The 16,098-nt window shown below is 42.7% G+C and overlaps 1 protein-coding gene across 5 annotated transcripts in view; it reads left to right on the top strand.

The window, feature by feature from the left end:
- The window catches only part of LOC135548600 (nuclear receptor corepressor 1-like), a 112,667-nt gene extending 102,543 nt beyond the window's left edge, over window positions 1-10,124 (top strand). For 4 of the 5 annotated variants that reach the window (XM_064978364.1, XM_064978365.1, XM_064978362.1 and 1 more), the window contains 8 exons: window positions 2,234-2,379; window positions 2,850-3,094; window positions 3,309-3,461; window positions 3,994-4,136; window positions 4,416-4,469; window positions 4,686-4,874; window positions 7,257-7,445; window positions 7,594-10,124. In XM_064978364.1, the coding sequence (XP_064834436.1) occupies window positions 2,234-2,379; window positions 2,850-3,094; window positions 3,309-3,461; window positions 3,994-4,136; window positions 4,416-4,469; window positions 4,686-4,874; window positions 7,257-7,445; window positions 7,594-7,790 (1,316 nt within the window). In that variant the 3' untranslated portion in view covers window positions 7,791-10,124. The remainder of the gene's footprint in view (window positions 1-2,233; window positions 2,380-2,849; window positions 3,095-3,308; window positions 3,462-3,993; window positions 4,137-4,415; window positions 4,470-4,685; window positions 4,875-7,256; window positions 7,446-7,593) is intronic. The other variant, XM_064978363.1, reaches the window with a different exon arrangement.
- The last annotated feature ends 5,974 nt before the right edge of the window (window positions 10,125-16,098 follow it).

Here is a 16,098-nt window from a genome sequence, read left to right as displayed (position 1 = left end):
CGATTATCATGGATTTATCGGTGGTGACCGTGTTTCCTAGCCTCAGTGCAGTGGGCAGCTGGGAGGAGGTGCTCTTATTCTCCATGGACTTTACAGTGACTACATGTATTGGTTCCTGACTTCCCTGAAAAGTTTCATATCGCCGGGACTATTCGATGCTAGTGCAGTCCGTCACAGGATGTTTTTGTGCTGGTCGAGGGCAGTCAGGTCTGGAGTGAACCAAGGGCTATATCTGTTCTTAGTCTATATTTTTTGAAAAGGGCATGCTTATTTAAGATGATGAGGAAATTACTAAAAGACTTACTCAATGGCTCATCTCCATGGAAAGTGCATTTTAGTCAGACTTAATGTATCTGGGAAACTGGCCCTTACTGACTGGTAAAGCTCTATAGATTTGAGGTCGACCGATTTTAATTTGGGCCGATTTTCAAGTTTTCATAACAAACGGTAATCAACATTTTTGGACACTGATTATGGACGATTACATTGCACTCCACGAGGAGACTGCGTGGCAGCCTGACTACCTGTTATGTGAGTACAGCAAGGAGCCAAAGTAAGGTGCTAGTTAGCAGTAAACTTGTAAAAAACAATCAATCTTAACATAATCACTAGTGAACTACACATGGTTGATGATATTACTAGTTTTTCTAGCTTGTCCTGCGTTGCTTATAATCAATGCGGTGCCTGTTAATTTGGCATTGAATCTCAGCCTACTTCGCCGAACGGGTAATTTAACAAGCGCATTTGTGAAAAAAGCACTGTCGTTGCACCAATGTGTACCTAACCATAAACATCAATGCTTTTCTTTCTTTAAATACAAGTATATATTTTTAAACCTTCATATTTAGTTAATATTGCCCGCTAACATGAATTTCTTTTAACTAGGGAAATTGTGTGACTTTTCTTGCGTTCTGTGCAAGCAGAGTCAGGGTATATGCCGCAGTTTGGGCTGCCTGGCTCGTTGCGAACTGTGTGAAGACCATTTCTTCCTAACAAAGACCGTAATTAATTTGCCAGAATTTTACATAATTATGATATAACATTGAAGGTTGTGCAATGTAACAGCAATATTTAGACTTCTGGATGCCACCCGTTAGATAAAATACGGAGCGGTTCCGTATTTCACTGAAAGAATAAACGTTTTGTTTTCTAAATTATAGTTTCCGGATTTGACCATATTAATGACCTAAGGCTCGTATTTCGGTGTTTTATTATAATTAAGTCTATGATTTGATAGAGCAGTCTGACTGAGCGGTGGTAGGCAGCAGCAGGCTCATAAGCATTCATTCAAACAGCACTTTCATGCATTTGCCAGCAGCTTCGCTGTGCTTCAAGCATTGCGCTGTTTATGACAAGCCTATCAACTCCCGAGATTAGGCTGGTAATGCTCAAGTACCTATTAGAACATCCAATAGTCAAAGGTATATGAAATACAAATGGTATAGAGAGAAAGACTCCTATAATAACTACAACCTAAAACTTCTTACCTGGGAACTTTGAAGACTCATACTAAAAGGAGCCACCAGCTTTCATATGTTCTCATGTTCTGAGCAAGGAACTTAAACGTTAGCTTTTTTACATGGCACATATTGTACTTTTACTTACTTCTCCAACACTTTGTTTTTGCATTATTTAAACCAAATTGAACATGTTTCATTATTTATTTGAGACTAAATTGATTTTATTGATGTATTAAGTTAAAATAAGTGTTAATTCAGTATTGTTGTAATTGTCATTATTACAAATATATATACAAATCGTCCGATTTTTAATCAGTATCGGCTTTTTTTGGTCCTCCAATAATCGGTATCGGTGTTGAAAAATCATAATCGGTCGACCTCTACTATAGATGTCATGTGGGGACTTGAAGTATTCTCTTGAAGGTCTCAAGCTCTCTTTCTCAAGTATTGGTTTCCTTATGGAATGTTTAAGTTACCCAACATGTCCCGAATGACTCCTCAGCCCAGTAACCTTGTAAGCTAAGTACGACAGAGCAGGCGACACCATTCCATTCCCCACAAGCTCCCATCTGGTCACCAGACCACTCCACAAGCTATTTCTGTCAGCTGGAGGCAAATGTATATCAGCTGCCTGTTGACATACGGGGAGGGTGGAAGGAGGGGTAGTTCTACCCGATATATCACCCTCTCCTCCATTCCCATATATCACTTCTCTCCACCATTTCTCTACCCTCCCCAACTCAGTCTGGTAACTGTGTGTTATCCTCACTCAGCAGCTGGCATGCGTTCCTTTGACATGATCCGCTACCGCCAGTCAGCGGAGTCCCAGCAGCCCCCCTCCCAGGCTGACGGAGGGTACTCCCAGTCCCAGCAGGTCCCCAAGACCCACCGGGTCATGACCCTGGCTGACCACATCTCGGTAAGACATACTGGTAGCTTTCCACGGTTGCATGCCATGTCATTGCCTGCACAGTCGGGCATCATTGCTATATCATATTTTGTGGTTAGCTGATATTAAACACCTATCCAGGCATGAGTTCTGCCAGGCAAGTGCTATGTAGTCAGCCTGAAGAAGACCCCAATGACTTGTTCCTTCATAGCCCTTTTTAACTGGGTTCCTAAGGCAAACAATCCATGTACTGTGTAACCAATACAAATGACTTTACCAACAATTAATGTACAGAATGCCTCCTATACCACTTTTTGTTGAATGATGATATCTTGAGTGATCCATCGACTGAACTGCAAATGATGATCTCAACAACTCTGACAACAGCCTCTACTAGACAACTTTGGATACAAATGTTTAAGAGTAGAGACTGAAAATGAAGGTGTGCCTCCAAATAATATCTTCCTGATCTGTGTGTCCTCCTCTTTCTCCTTTTATAGCATATTATCACCCAGGACTTTGCCAGGAACCAGGATCCTCCTCAGTCCTCCACCACCATCTCCTCCTCTGCCACTACCACATTCCAGAGCGCCCAGCTGCCAGTATCTAGCTCGGGCCCCGGGGGCCGTGCCAAGGGCCACAGCCGCTACAGCCCAGAGAACCAGACCCAGGCCCCATCACACCATCAGAGACCCACGCCCAGCAGAGTGTCTCCTGAGAACGCCCCTGACAAGCCCAGAGCCAGGTACAGTAGCAACACCCACCAGTAGTCCAACACAACCTCTTGACCAAGCTAGCCTGTTTAGTAGGGTAAACCGTAGCTAAACGGGTTGCAATAAGTTCAGGTTGTACCTCCCATGCAAAACATTATCTCCCTAATCAACATAACCCTGGTGGTGCACCCCTGTCCATTCCATCAAATTCTCACTTTTCCCTCTGTTCCTCTGTCCCTTCCCCAGACCTGGTAAATCCCCTGATCGGGGTGGCAGGGGGGCGGTGGAGAGTTATGAGCCCATCTCCCCTCCCCAGAGCTACCAGGATAAACAACAGGAGGCTAGAGAGCAGCAGCAGCAACAACCCCAGAGACGAGAGGCTGACCAGCCTGAGATGAGGTGTGTAGGACTGGCATATCTTCAGTAGTGGGCGCTCTCGCATTTCTTTATGTTCACCTAACGCACACTTGTCAAACTCATTCTACAGAGGGCCGAGTGTCTGTGGGTTTTCACTCCTCTCTTGTACTTGATTGATGAATTAAGGTCACTAATTAGTAAGGAACTCCTCTCACCAGGTTGTCTGGGGCTTAATTGAAAAGAAAAACCGGCAGACACTAGGCCCTCCATGGAATGACACCCCTGACCTAATGGAACGTTCAATGATATCACTAGACATATATGTATGTTTCGGCCATTAAGTTGACAAACCAAAAAGCATGACAGCGATTTATTTTGTATGTCTACGTGCATTTGTGCGTGTGGATACTGGATACCTTCAGTGCCCATGGACAGAATGTGCCTTGTGGGCAGCTGTGACCTGTTTGTCATGCTAACAGTGTGGAAACTGGGGGGAGGTGCCAGTGGCACGCTAGCCTAATCAGCCCTCTGCTGCCTGACTCTTAACCCCGTGGTGGCCTTTCTCTGGTTACAGGGGCGACTCTCGCTCCCCTGGCAGTGTCAGCTACCTGCCCTCCTTCTTCACCAAGCTGGAGAACACCTCCCCTATGGTGAAATCCAAGAAGCAGGAGATATTTCGTAAGTTAAACTCCTCTGGTGTCGGGGATTCTGATGTAGGTAAGTCGCCTCTCTGCTTATCTTCCTTGTACGAACATCATTTAAGAAAGCATTCCAAGATAGAAAAAATATAGCATTTGATGGAACTCAATTCGCACTGTATTTTATTAATTTAAAGGATATTTTCTATGCATTGCACTCATTTCTCATTTAACAATGGATAACATTGTAATAGGAAGACATACTGTAAAACGATTAACTCTGTCTTTTAGCGTCATTTTAGTTTGCAGTCAGACATTTCGTTTGCTAACTGAACTATGCTATTGTTTCTCCTTTCAGGAAATGCACAACCAGGCACAGAGATCTTCAACTTGCCCGCTGTGACCAGCTCAAGTGAGTATAAACATTTCTAACACCATAGTATCCTATTCTATCACCATATACTCATATTCAAACATACTAAAATAATTTAGACCAGCCCAAAAGTTTATGAAATAAATTGAAACAAACATTTTTAAAAATGTTTCTGTTTGAATACCCTAATGAACATGACCGTGGTGGCTGTGCCATGTCTTCCCCCTCGTCCTGTGTGCGTGTTTGGCCCGCCAGGCAGCGTGAACCCCAGGAACCACTCCTTCAGCGACCCGGCCAGTAACCTGGGCCTGGAGGACATCATCCGGAAGGCCCTGATGGGCAACCTGGAAGAAAGGCCAGAGGAGCAACAGGGAGGGCCTCAGCCCAGCTGTAACACCCCCAGCAACGAGGCCCGCCAGGAGGCCAACCCCTCACCTAGCATGGGTCAGTGGCAAACAACCACACGCAGCAGACTGAAACCACTAAACAGGAGTAAACATTTATGTATTTACATACTCTCCTTTTTAACCTTGTCTGTCTCTAAAGATCCATTGGAATAGAGTACTTTGTAGGGTGTCCAATCAAAAAATATTTTGACCAATGGGTAAAACTATGTTAATTGTGTAGATGCTCAGAAAACCAATGTTCTCTATCATAATCCGTTCAAAGGTTGAGTTTTTCTTACCCTTTGTAGGATGGCCAATATTAGGGTGATTAAAGCCCTATTCGCACGTGACTAGTATTACTATAGAACGGCGGTTATGTAATTATTACCCCAACATGTCCGTTTTAACAGTGGACGATTCAGACGGGATTCGTTTTACCGAACTGCCCCTGTAATTATTATTTTTTTCCTTCATTCACAATTGACCATTATGACGGATGCCTGGAGGCTCTCCTAGGTGTGAAGATATTTCAAATGTCTTGGAATAGCCTAATATTAGCCTAATGGCCTTCAGTTCAGAGAAAGTCTAAATAATAATGCATATCAATAAGAACCATGAACTGTAACCTACGCAGATGTTTAATTACCTGACGTATTTGGCAATTTATTAATTCATTAGTACAACTGTGTCCACTTCATCTTTTAAAAGAGAAGTAAGACACTAGGAAAGTTGATATAGGACAAAACAGATCATTAATTTGTATGCTACGTGCATAGCACTTTGTTTTAAGCATCAATTTGTTCCCATGTTCTAACCCAAACTGGGTGCAGCACCTGTTAAACTCAGTAATATCCCTCAAAACACAGGGATGACGATTAGCACGGGATATGCATTATCAGAGGACCTTTGGAGTTTGCCAAAAAACAGTAGGTTTTTAGGGCTGGGATAGATGATAACCTTCCTGCCAAGTGAAAATGACTGGCATGGCAGATTTGGACGGGACTAAAATTACAGATGTGGTGATTTGTGCTCGTGCACATAATACATAATACCACTACCTGGGGGATGTATCCTGTCCGAATGGGGCTTAAATCAATGGAGGCCAAAGGAAAAAAGTTGGGAAATATCTGGAAAATAGTATTTGCGTCAGCTAGCCTGGATGCTGTGCGAGAATTAAGGCAAACTGACAGGCTCAACGTCTTCTCAAATCCAGAGGGCATAAAACAAGAGGTAAGATCAATTGAGACTTGACATATATATACAATTTAAAATATTTAGTATACATTTTTCATTTATATGAAAATCGTATTTCTAAAAGATCTCTCAGAAAAACAAGCATATCTCTGAATTGTCAACGGAGCACAGAGCGTACCGTAAGCTTTTTATTTTCAAATAATTGAACATTTAATTCAACTCGTTATGTTAATTGAGCTTTTTGCGACCTGGAGAAACAACTTTTGCAGAAAACCATCTCAACGTAAAATCCTCAAAAGTCGCTGCAAGATGCAGCAACGCTTTATCAACAGAGCTCGGTGGCTATTGTCGGGTGTGTTAGGTTACTGTTCATAATATGTTCGAGAAAGATGCCACCGAACATTTCAGAACATGAATAATCGGGCGGCAGGGTAGCCTAGTGGTTAGAGCATTGGGCTAGTAACCGAAAAGTTGCAAGTACGAATCCCCCAGCTGGCAAGGTACAAATCTGTTGTTCTGCCCCTGAACAAGGCAGTTAACTCACTGTTCCTAGGCTGTCATTGAACATAAGAATTTGTTCTTAACTGACTTGCCTAGTTAAATAAAGGTTTTTAAAAATCATATCTGTCTTGGTAAAAATGTATTTTATAACAGAAGGAAGTGAATTTATCACGAAAGCAGGTTTTCACCCACTCTCAGCAGAAAAAACCCTATACTTTGACATTTTGTGATTTGGAACAAGCTCTCCAGAATAGTCCCAACTCACACTAACACCCACAAATTTACACACGCCCACCACCTATGCTGCTGCCGTACTGTTATTGTTATTGGGTCCTGTGTGGCTCAGTCGGTAGAGCATGGCGCTTGCAACGCCAAGCGTCTTGGGTTCGATTCCCCCTGGGGCCACCCATATGTAAAAGTAGTGGCCCCAGCCGACTTGTAAGTCGCTTTGGACAAAAGCGTCTGCTAAATGGGATATATATATATATTTATATATTGTATTATTATTTATCCTGCTACCAGTCACTTTCTTCTAATCCCTGCCTACACGTACATATCTACCTCAAATACACCAGTATCCCTGCACATTGTAAATGCGGTACTGGCACTGACCCTGTAAATAGCTTCCTCTTTTAGTTATACTATTTTGATGTTGAATACTGCACTGTTGAGTAGGGCAAGTTAAGCATTTCACTTTGTGCAAATAAATTATTTGTGCAAATAAAACTTATTGTTAACACAACAGGCAAGCAGAAACTGCAGAGCAAAGCCAACAGCCGGAAGTCCAAGTCGCCCAACCCAGGTCAGGCATACGCAGCAGCAGCCCAGGCAGCAGGAGGGGAGCGGCCCTCGTCAGTCTCCTCCGTCCACTCAGAGGGAGACTACCACCAGCAGGCCACGGGCTGGGCCTGGGAGGACCGGCCCTCGTCCACAGGTAAGACACATTTAAACTCTGGGTCTCTGTCTATTTGGCTGTGTACACAATACCACATTATTAACAGCCACACGGGAATTCAGAAATCAGGATTTTCTAAATAAGTAATATCCCTCTAAAGACAATCCTGTCTCGCATCTCTCTCCAGGCTCTATGCAGTTCCCCTATAACCCCCTGACCATGCGCATGCTGAGCAGCACGCCCCCCACCTCCATGGCCTCCCCCTCCATGCAGGCCCAGCAGCCCCCACCAGGAGGCCCTCTGGGTTCCCAGCAGCAGCGTGTGTGGGAGCGGGAGCCCCTACTGTCGGAGCAGTATGAGACCTTGTCAGACAGCGATGACTGAGCCCTGCCACTAGAGCCCTACCTGCCCCTCATCCCACCCCAGAGGAAGGGCAGGCCTCTCAGTACAGGCCTGCCTGCCCACCCCCTCCCCCCCAACACTCACTGGTGCTGAATGAGTGTGGGGAGAACAGAGGGTGTGGGGTGTCCTTTTTGGTGCAACAGCGCCCTCTGACTGCCAGCAGTAAGAAAGGCAGCGAGTGATTTCTGACAGGCTTTAATCTTCAGGATAGACTGACTCCCTTTATGTTCAGAAGCTTTGGCAGACAGCCTGTCAGGACAGAGGAAGCCTGGGTGGAGGATATGATGAAAGATAAAGAACTTGTAATGTATAAATATGAAAAAACAACACAAAATACACATTTCTTTGGGGGGGGAATTGTTTGATTTTTGGAAAGATGCTTTTGTCTATAAGAAAAATCATTGTATGTAAATAGAGTAACTTTCTGCCATTTTTTTTCTTCACTTGATTATTCTTATTTTAATGTTGATTTTAAATGGATCCACTTTGTTTTTGAATGAATCTGGGAGGAGCAGGGTTTAATCTTGAATATCAGTCTGTCCCTCCCTGTCCATCTCTTACCCCCCAACACAGTGAAGCTGAGAGACAGAGGCCCCCTATCCACCTGCCCACCAAGCACCACCAAAGCCTGAACATTGTTGACATATGTGAATGAAACAAACACACACGTTAACATTTTAATTGTGCGTTTGTAATTTGATGCCTGTCTTTGCAACACTGTGGAGAAAGATGATGCATGGATGTAACAATATTTCTGCTGATCTAGAACTTAAAGAAAGCTTTTGTCAGTCACCGCACCATTGAGAAAAACAAAACCAATATCTTTGGAACAAGTTGAGAACACTGGTGTAGGAGCAAGCAGAAAGGTGAAAGAAGACTATAATAAGCTTGATGTTGTTCCTTCTCCGCGTGACTACTTTACTTCTGGGCCCCCATGTTGATCTGAACTCTGTCAATGAGCCAATTGTGTTTGGATTAAGCCGACCACAAACAAGGTGGGTGTACTGTATGGCACACAGTCTGACCCGTAGCTGTCTCTCTAGGGTTTCCAACCAGTGCAGAATGTTCTACTTACAGTACTCTGCAACCCACGTTGTCATGGTAACTAAAGTACGTCAGGAACCTTCGCCCAAGATTCGCCCATGCCTTGTGGCTGGAGAAAAAGAAGGCAGCTTTAAAATCATTTTCTCAGAGAAATATTTTGGTGTTTTTTGTTTATTTTTTTGATTCCGTAGTCCCTCTTTTTTTCTTTTTTTTTTTACTGTCCTGACAGTAAACTGATCTGTGTGATTTGTCTTTTATGTTTTTAGACAAAAAAAATTACAAAACTAACCAAACATAAAGAATGGTCTGCACCATTGTTGCACTTTTTGCTTTGTAACCTTTGACAACAAAAGCATACTACCTGTTGTATAACTTATTCAAGCTCCTGCAGAGGATTGTACTGAGATGTGCTTTGACTTTGCTCATAATTAATGGAAACCTGGATGTTTATGACCGAGTTCCTGTCTTTTGTAGCTGGTACATGGTTTTGTAGTGTGACACATGCAATTGTTTTACTTTTGTGTATGGTACAGTCAAGTTGTTAAGGAAGAGTTGCTTTTTTGCAGTCATGGTGACTATTCAAGTCCATTGCCTCTTAATCTATTCTCTATGAATATCCAAGATAAATCAACCGTTTTGTCAAAAGACTAGGTCAACATTAATAATGACAGTAATGTTCAATTGCAAGACCCTTTTTCGGATATGTGAAAGCATACCATGTTTTTTGGTTCTCTCAGCTTCTGCTTCGCTTAAATAATCCCAATCTGCTCTAAACCTGATATTTCCTTGTTTTTTTCTGTTTCATTTTGCTTTTGAATTGTTTAAAGTCCTAAAGCTGATGTTCAGATTTTTATTTTCGACATCAATTTTATTCATCCTATTTTTGATGGGATGTCAAGTGTTTACAACGGCAATGAGAAAAAGGTTACGAAACTTGAATCTTAAAAGATACATCGAAATGAAGCCGGAAAAGACTAAGTGCAACTTTTCAGCTGTGTCTTTGTCCAAAATTGCACCTTATTCCCTATATAGTGCACTTCTTTTGACCAGAGCCGGTGCACTTTATATAGAATAGGTTGCCATTTCGGAGGCACCAAATCTGTCAAACATCGTGGTAACTTTTTTTATCTGTTTAAAAATTTGAGACTTGAAAACCCGTGTATCCCATGATGTTGAAATGCAATGTTTGTATCGCACAATGTCTCTTAGTAGTCTATTACAAGAGTTCAGACCAATCAATAAAGTGGATCAGTTCTCCACCTCTGAAATGGGGATCTTTTGTTTCTTTCTCGGATTGGTCATTGGCTTACAGGTTCTGAGACCTCTATCATGAAGTCTCGGTCAAGAGGCTAATAGCTTCATCAATACAATGCAATGCTCATCTATAATGACTCATAGTATAGTGAAATGACCACAACCAAAAACAATCAACTTTGTTTTATTGGGTATGCCGAAAGAACGCTCAACGGAACAGCCTTTCCACATTCCGGCTGAAGACCAACAGACTGTAAATCAGGCCAAATGTGTAGCATTCTTTTGGCTGGAACATGGGATCTCTGGAATGCGGTACACCTGAAAGACAAGACAACCTTTTTTTTTTTTTTAGAGGGTCTGACACACGGGTGTGTCTTGGTGGTGGAAAGGACACACCCAAGAAACACCCATATCAAACCACACCTCCAAGACAACTTGTTTGTTTCAATCATGGCTTCTAGCATATCTTTTGAGGAGCCGGACAAACAAGGCTAAATCATTAAGTTAAACCCTACTTTCAACCAGATGTCTGGCCCCTCCGTTGTCCTCAACATTCTGCATCAGCCAAAAGATGAAGCAGGTTTCTTTGGGTCAGGTAGGACTTCAGTACTGAATTGGTGAGAAGTAAGGTATTCTTCTGTTGTCATGACTTCAAGGCTAACAGTTAAAGATGACAAGTAGCAAGCCCTTTCATAGTTATATAGCCTGCTCATTCCAAGAACAGAGATGTCCTCAATTTAAGAGATTGTTGTGTCTTTGGTGGTGGTGAGGTAGCACTGGTCACTACATCAGCGTTGAGAAATTGGGGTATGTTTATGATGGATATTAGTCTGTCCCATTTTTGTAGTTTGGTTTGGCCAGTTGAGACCGCAATGTATAGACTGTTTACTTCACTGTCTAGTCTTGTGTCTACATATGACTTGACATGGAACAAGAGCACACACATCTTGGCCTGCACCTCTCTAACTTGGAAAAGAGGAAATATATCGCTTAAAGCCGTCCGGTGAATGTTCTCAGCGGATAACACCAGGTTTCCAATAATTATTTTCAATAACTGACCCTGTATTTTCTCCACCCGGTCTAGATTTTTGGGTTGAAATGGGACCTGTAGGGTTTGAAATCAGATCCAGGATCATGCAGATCTTTGTAACCTATGAGAAGAGAATAAATTTGACTTTTGTCAATTATTATTTTCTATGACTTTTGTCTATCCACAAACCGTTGTGGACAAATATATTGGCACCCTTGCACTTTTCTTAATAATTAAATAATTTCCTCTAAAATAAGTTGAAATTGAAAAACGGTTGTCTCCAAACCTCATTGGATTTTTCAACATTGCAGAACCAATTTTATTTTTGTAAACTTAAGTTTACAAAAATGAACACCCTGGAGCTAAACACAGCAAAAAAAGAAACATCCCTTTTTCAGGACGCTGTCTTTCAAAGATCATTTGTAAAAATCCAAATAACTTCACAGATCTTCATTGTAATGGTTTAAACACTGTTTTCCATGCTTGTTCAATGAACCATAAACAATTAATGAGCATGCACCTGTGGAACGGTCATTAAGACACTAACAGCTTACAGACGGTAGGAAATTAAGGTCACAGTTATGAAACCTTAGGACACTAAAGAGGCCTTTCTACTGACTGAAAAACACAAAAAGAAAGATGCCCAGGGTCCCTGCTCATCTGCGTGAAAGTGCTTTAGGCATGCTGCCAGGAGGCATGAGAACTGCAGATGTGGCCAGGGAAATAAATTGCAATGTCCGTACTGTGAGACGCCTAAGACAGCACTACAGGGAGACCGGACGGACAGCTGATCAGCCTCACAGTGGCAAACCACGTGTAACAACACCTGCACAGGATCAGTACATCTGAACATCACACCTGCGGGACAGGTACAGGATGGTAACAACAACTGCTCGAGTTACACCAGGAATTCACAATTCCTCCATCAGTGCTCAGACTGTCTGCAATAGGCTAAGAGAGGCTGGACTGAGGGCTTGTAGGCCTGTTGTCACCGACAATAACGTTGCCTATGGGCACAAACCCACCATCGCTGGACCAGACAGGACTGGCAAAAAGTGCTCTTCACTGACGAGTCGCGGTTTTGTCTCACCAGGGGTGATGGTCGGATTTGCGATTATCGTCGAAGGAATGAGCGTTACACCGAGGCCTGTATTCTGGAGCGGGATCGATTTGGAGGTGGAGGGTCACAGCATCATCGGACTGAGCTTGTTATCATTGCAGGCAACGCTGTGCATTACAGTGAAGACATCCTTCTCTCTCATGTGGTACCCTTCCGGCAGGCTCATCCTGACATGACCCTCCAGCATGACAATGCCACCAGCCATACTGCTCGTTCTGTGCTTGATTTCCTGCAAGACAGGAATGTCAGTGTTCTGCCATGGCCAGCGAAGAGCCTGGATCTCAATCCCATTGAGCACGTCTGGGACCTGTTGGATCGGAGGGTGAGGGATAGGGCCATTCCCCCCAGAAATGTCCAGGAACATGCAGGTGCCTTGGTGGAAGAGTGGGGTAACATCTCACAGCAAGAACTGGCAAATCTGGTACAGACCATGAGGAGGAGATGCACTGCAGTATTTAATGCAGCTGGTGGCCACACCAGATACTGACTTACTTTTGACCGCCCCTTTGTTCAGGGACACATTATTCAATTTCTGTTAGTCACATGTCTGTGGAACTTGTTCAGTTTATGTCTGTTGTTGAATCTTGTTATATTCATACAAATATTTACACATGTTAAACTTCTTATGGCTGAGATCCCGCTAATGGGATCGATATGACAACAGCCAGTGAAAGTGCAGGGCGCCAAATTCAAAACAACAGAAATCCCATAATTAAAATTATTCAAACATAGAAGTATTTCACACCATTTTGATTATGATGATTATTGTGAGTAACCTTACTTATGTTCCTTTAACTCTGCCTTCAAGGGAGTTTATACAAACCCATTCTGATAGATTGGAAAATGTTAGAAAACGTGGTTATAACATTAATAATTTGGTTGTTATTGCATTGGTTACCTCGAGGCAGATGCTCGAGGGGCAGAGTGGCCCACACTCATTGAATATGGTGCTCATAAATGTTAGAGCAATCTCAAGTAAAACCTTTCTCGTGAATGATCTCATTACTGAGCGCAAAGTTGATTGCATGTTTCTCACTAAAACATGGCTGTCATCAGACTGTAGTGCCGCTCTTTTTGAAGCCACCACCCCGGACGACAGCTTTTCCTACTCTATTCAGAAAAGGGAATAAGCAGGGGGGACCGTGTCTATTTTTACTAATGCTCTCAGCTGTAAGGACATTTCGTATGGCAACTTTGGGTCTTTTGAGCATCATGCTATACTGTTTAAATGTCATCCACCAGTGCTGGCCATCACCCTGTAAAGGCCACCAAAGCACTGACCCACTTTCTTCACTGATTTATCTGAACTATTGTCTATTGTCCTTGAGAACTATGATAAAATCATTGTGTTGGGCAATTTTAATATTCACGTTGACAAAGAGACGGACTCCAAGGCCATTGAATTGATGAATATTTTGAGCTCTATGGACTTTATCCAACATGTTACTCGGGCCACCAATAACCAATCCATAGTCTAGACCTAGTTATTAGACCTAGTTGTTCTATTGACATATCGTCTATTGTTGATGTTGCTTTATCTGATCACCACTGTGTATTTTTTACTACCTTGTTGCCCTTAGCACAGGGTAATACTGAATGCATTATTAAGAAATGCTATCTCACCTCTGAAGTTCTACAGGTTTTATTGAGTGCATGAACAATATTCCGCCACATATTCTACCTTCCTGTGATGATTTAGTTGATAACTTTAATAGCAAATTAAGGGCAACCGTTGTTGCCATAGCTCAAGTAATGTTGAAAAAGGCCACATCCAAATGGAGAGCATGTTATATGAGTGAGGAAACTAATCATTTAAAGAGAAATAGCAGAAAGGCAGACCTGATGAGAAGTTTGATATGTGCCCTAGCCTAACACGTAAAGGCACTATGAATTTATGTTCCCTGGTTCACACAGACATGCTCGGGAAAGTGATATCACAACGTATGCCTTCTACCTGCCTTCTTGATCCTATCCCCACCGCCTTCTTCAAAACAGTTTTTAATTGCATATCTGAAGAAGTGCTAGCTATTGTTAATCACTCCCTGTTCACAGGCACTTTCCCCAATGCACTAAAAACTGCTATGGTGAAACCCCTTCTGAAGTAATCTAGATTCTTCAGCACTTAGCAATTTTCACGGCAATCTCCAACCTTCCATTCTTAAGCAAAATTCTGGAGAAACTGGTTTTCAAACTGCTAAATTAGTTTTTTTAAGTGCCAACAGCACAGAGACAGCCTTAGTTCAAGTGTAAATGATCTTGAAGCCAACACAGATGCCAAACAGCTCTCTGTCCTTGTAATCTTAGATTTAAATGCTGCATTCGACACTGTTGACCATGATGTCCTCCTGGACAGACTGGAGAGGCGGGTTTAGGACGTATTTAACCGGTCAATAGTTTTTTTTGTCACCCTTGGTGAACATACAGTGGGGCAAAAAAGTATTTAGTCAGCCACAAATTGTGCAAGTTCTCCCACTTAAAAAGATGAGAGAGGCCTGTAATTTTTATCATAGGTACACTTCAACTATGAAAGACAAAATGAGAAAGAAAAATCCAGAAAATCACATTGTAGGATTTTTAATGAATTTATTTGCAAATTATGGTGGAAAATAAGTATTTGGTCACCTACAAATAAGCAAGATTTCTGGCTCTCACAGACCTGTAACTTCTTCTTTAAGAGGCTCCTCTGTCCTCCACTCGTTACCTGTATTAATGGCACCTGTTTGAACTTGTTATCAGTATAAAAGACACCTGTCCACAACCTCAAACAGTCACACTCCAAACTCCACTATGGCCAAGACCTGTCAAAGAACACCAGAAACAAAATCGTAGACCTGCACCAGGCTGGGAAGACTGTATCTGCAATAGGTAAGCAGCTTGGTTTGAAGAAATCAACGGTGGGAGCAATTATTAGGAAATGGAACACATACAAGACCACTGATAATCTCCCTCGATCTGGGGCTCCACGCAAGATCTCACCCCGTGGGGTCAAAATGATCACAAGAACGGTGAGCAAAAATCCCAGAACCACACGGGGGGACCTAGTGAATGACCTGTAGAGAGCTGGGACCAAAGTAACAAAGCCTACCATCAGTAACACACTACGCCGCCAGGGACTCAAATCCTGCAGTGCCAGACGTGTCCCCCTGCTTAAGCCAGTACATGTCCAGGCCCGTCTGAAGTTTGCTAGAGAGCATTTGGATGATCCAGAAGAAGATTGGGAGAATGTCATATGGTCAGATGAAACCAAAATATAACTTTTTGGTAAAAACTCAACTCGTCGTGTTTGGAGGACAAAGAATGCTGAGTTGCATCCAAAGAACACCATACCTACTGTGAAGCATGGGGGTGGAAACATCATACTTTGGGGCTGTTTTTCTGCAAAGGGACCAGGACGACTGATCCGTGTAAAGGAAAGAATGAATGGGGCCATGTATCGTGGGATTTTGAATGAAAACCTCCTTCCATCAGCAAGGGCATTGAAGATGAAACGTGGCTGGGTCTTTCAGCATGACAATGATCCCAAACACACCGCACGGGCAACGAAGGAGTGGCTTCGTAAGAAGCATTTCAAGGTCCTGGAGTGGCCGAGCCAGTCTCCAGATCTCAACCTGATAGAAAATCTTTGGAGGGAGTTGAAAGTCTGTGTTGCCCAGCAACAGCCCCAAAACATCACTGCTCTAGAGGAGATCTGCATGGAGGAATGGGCCAAAATACCAGCAGCAGTGTGTAAAAACTATGTGAAGACTTACAGAAAACGTTTGACCTCTATCATTGCCAACAAAGGGTATATAACAAAGTATTGAGAAACTTTTGTTATTGACCAAATACTTATTTTCCACCAT

This window comes from Oncorhynchus masou, chromosome 11 (genome assembly GCF_036934945.1).
Source record: "Oncorhynchus masou masou isolate Uvic2021 chromosome 11, UVic_Omas_1.1, whole genome shotgun sequence".
Lineage (NCBI taxonomy): Eukaryota > Metazoa > Chordata > Actinopteri > Salmoniformes > Salmonidae > Oncorhynchus > Oncorhynchus masou.
Note: the sequence above shows the minus strand (reverse complement) of the source record. Positions and strands in the feature narration are given on the sequence as shown.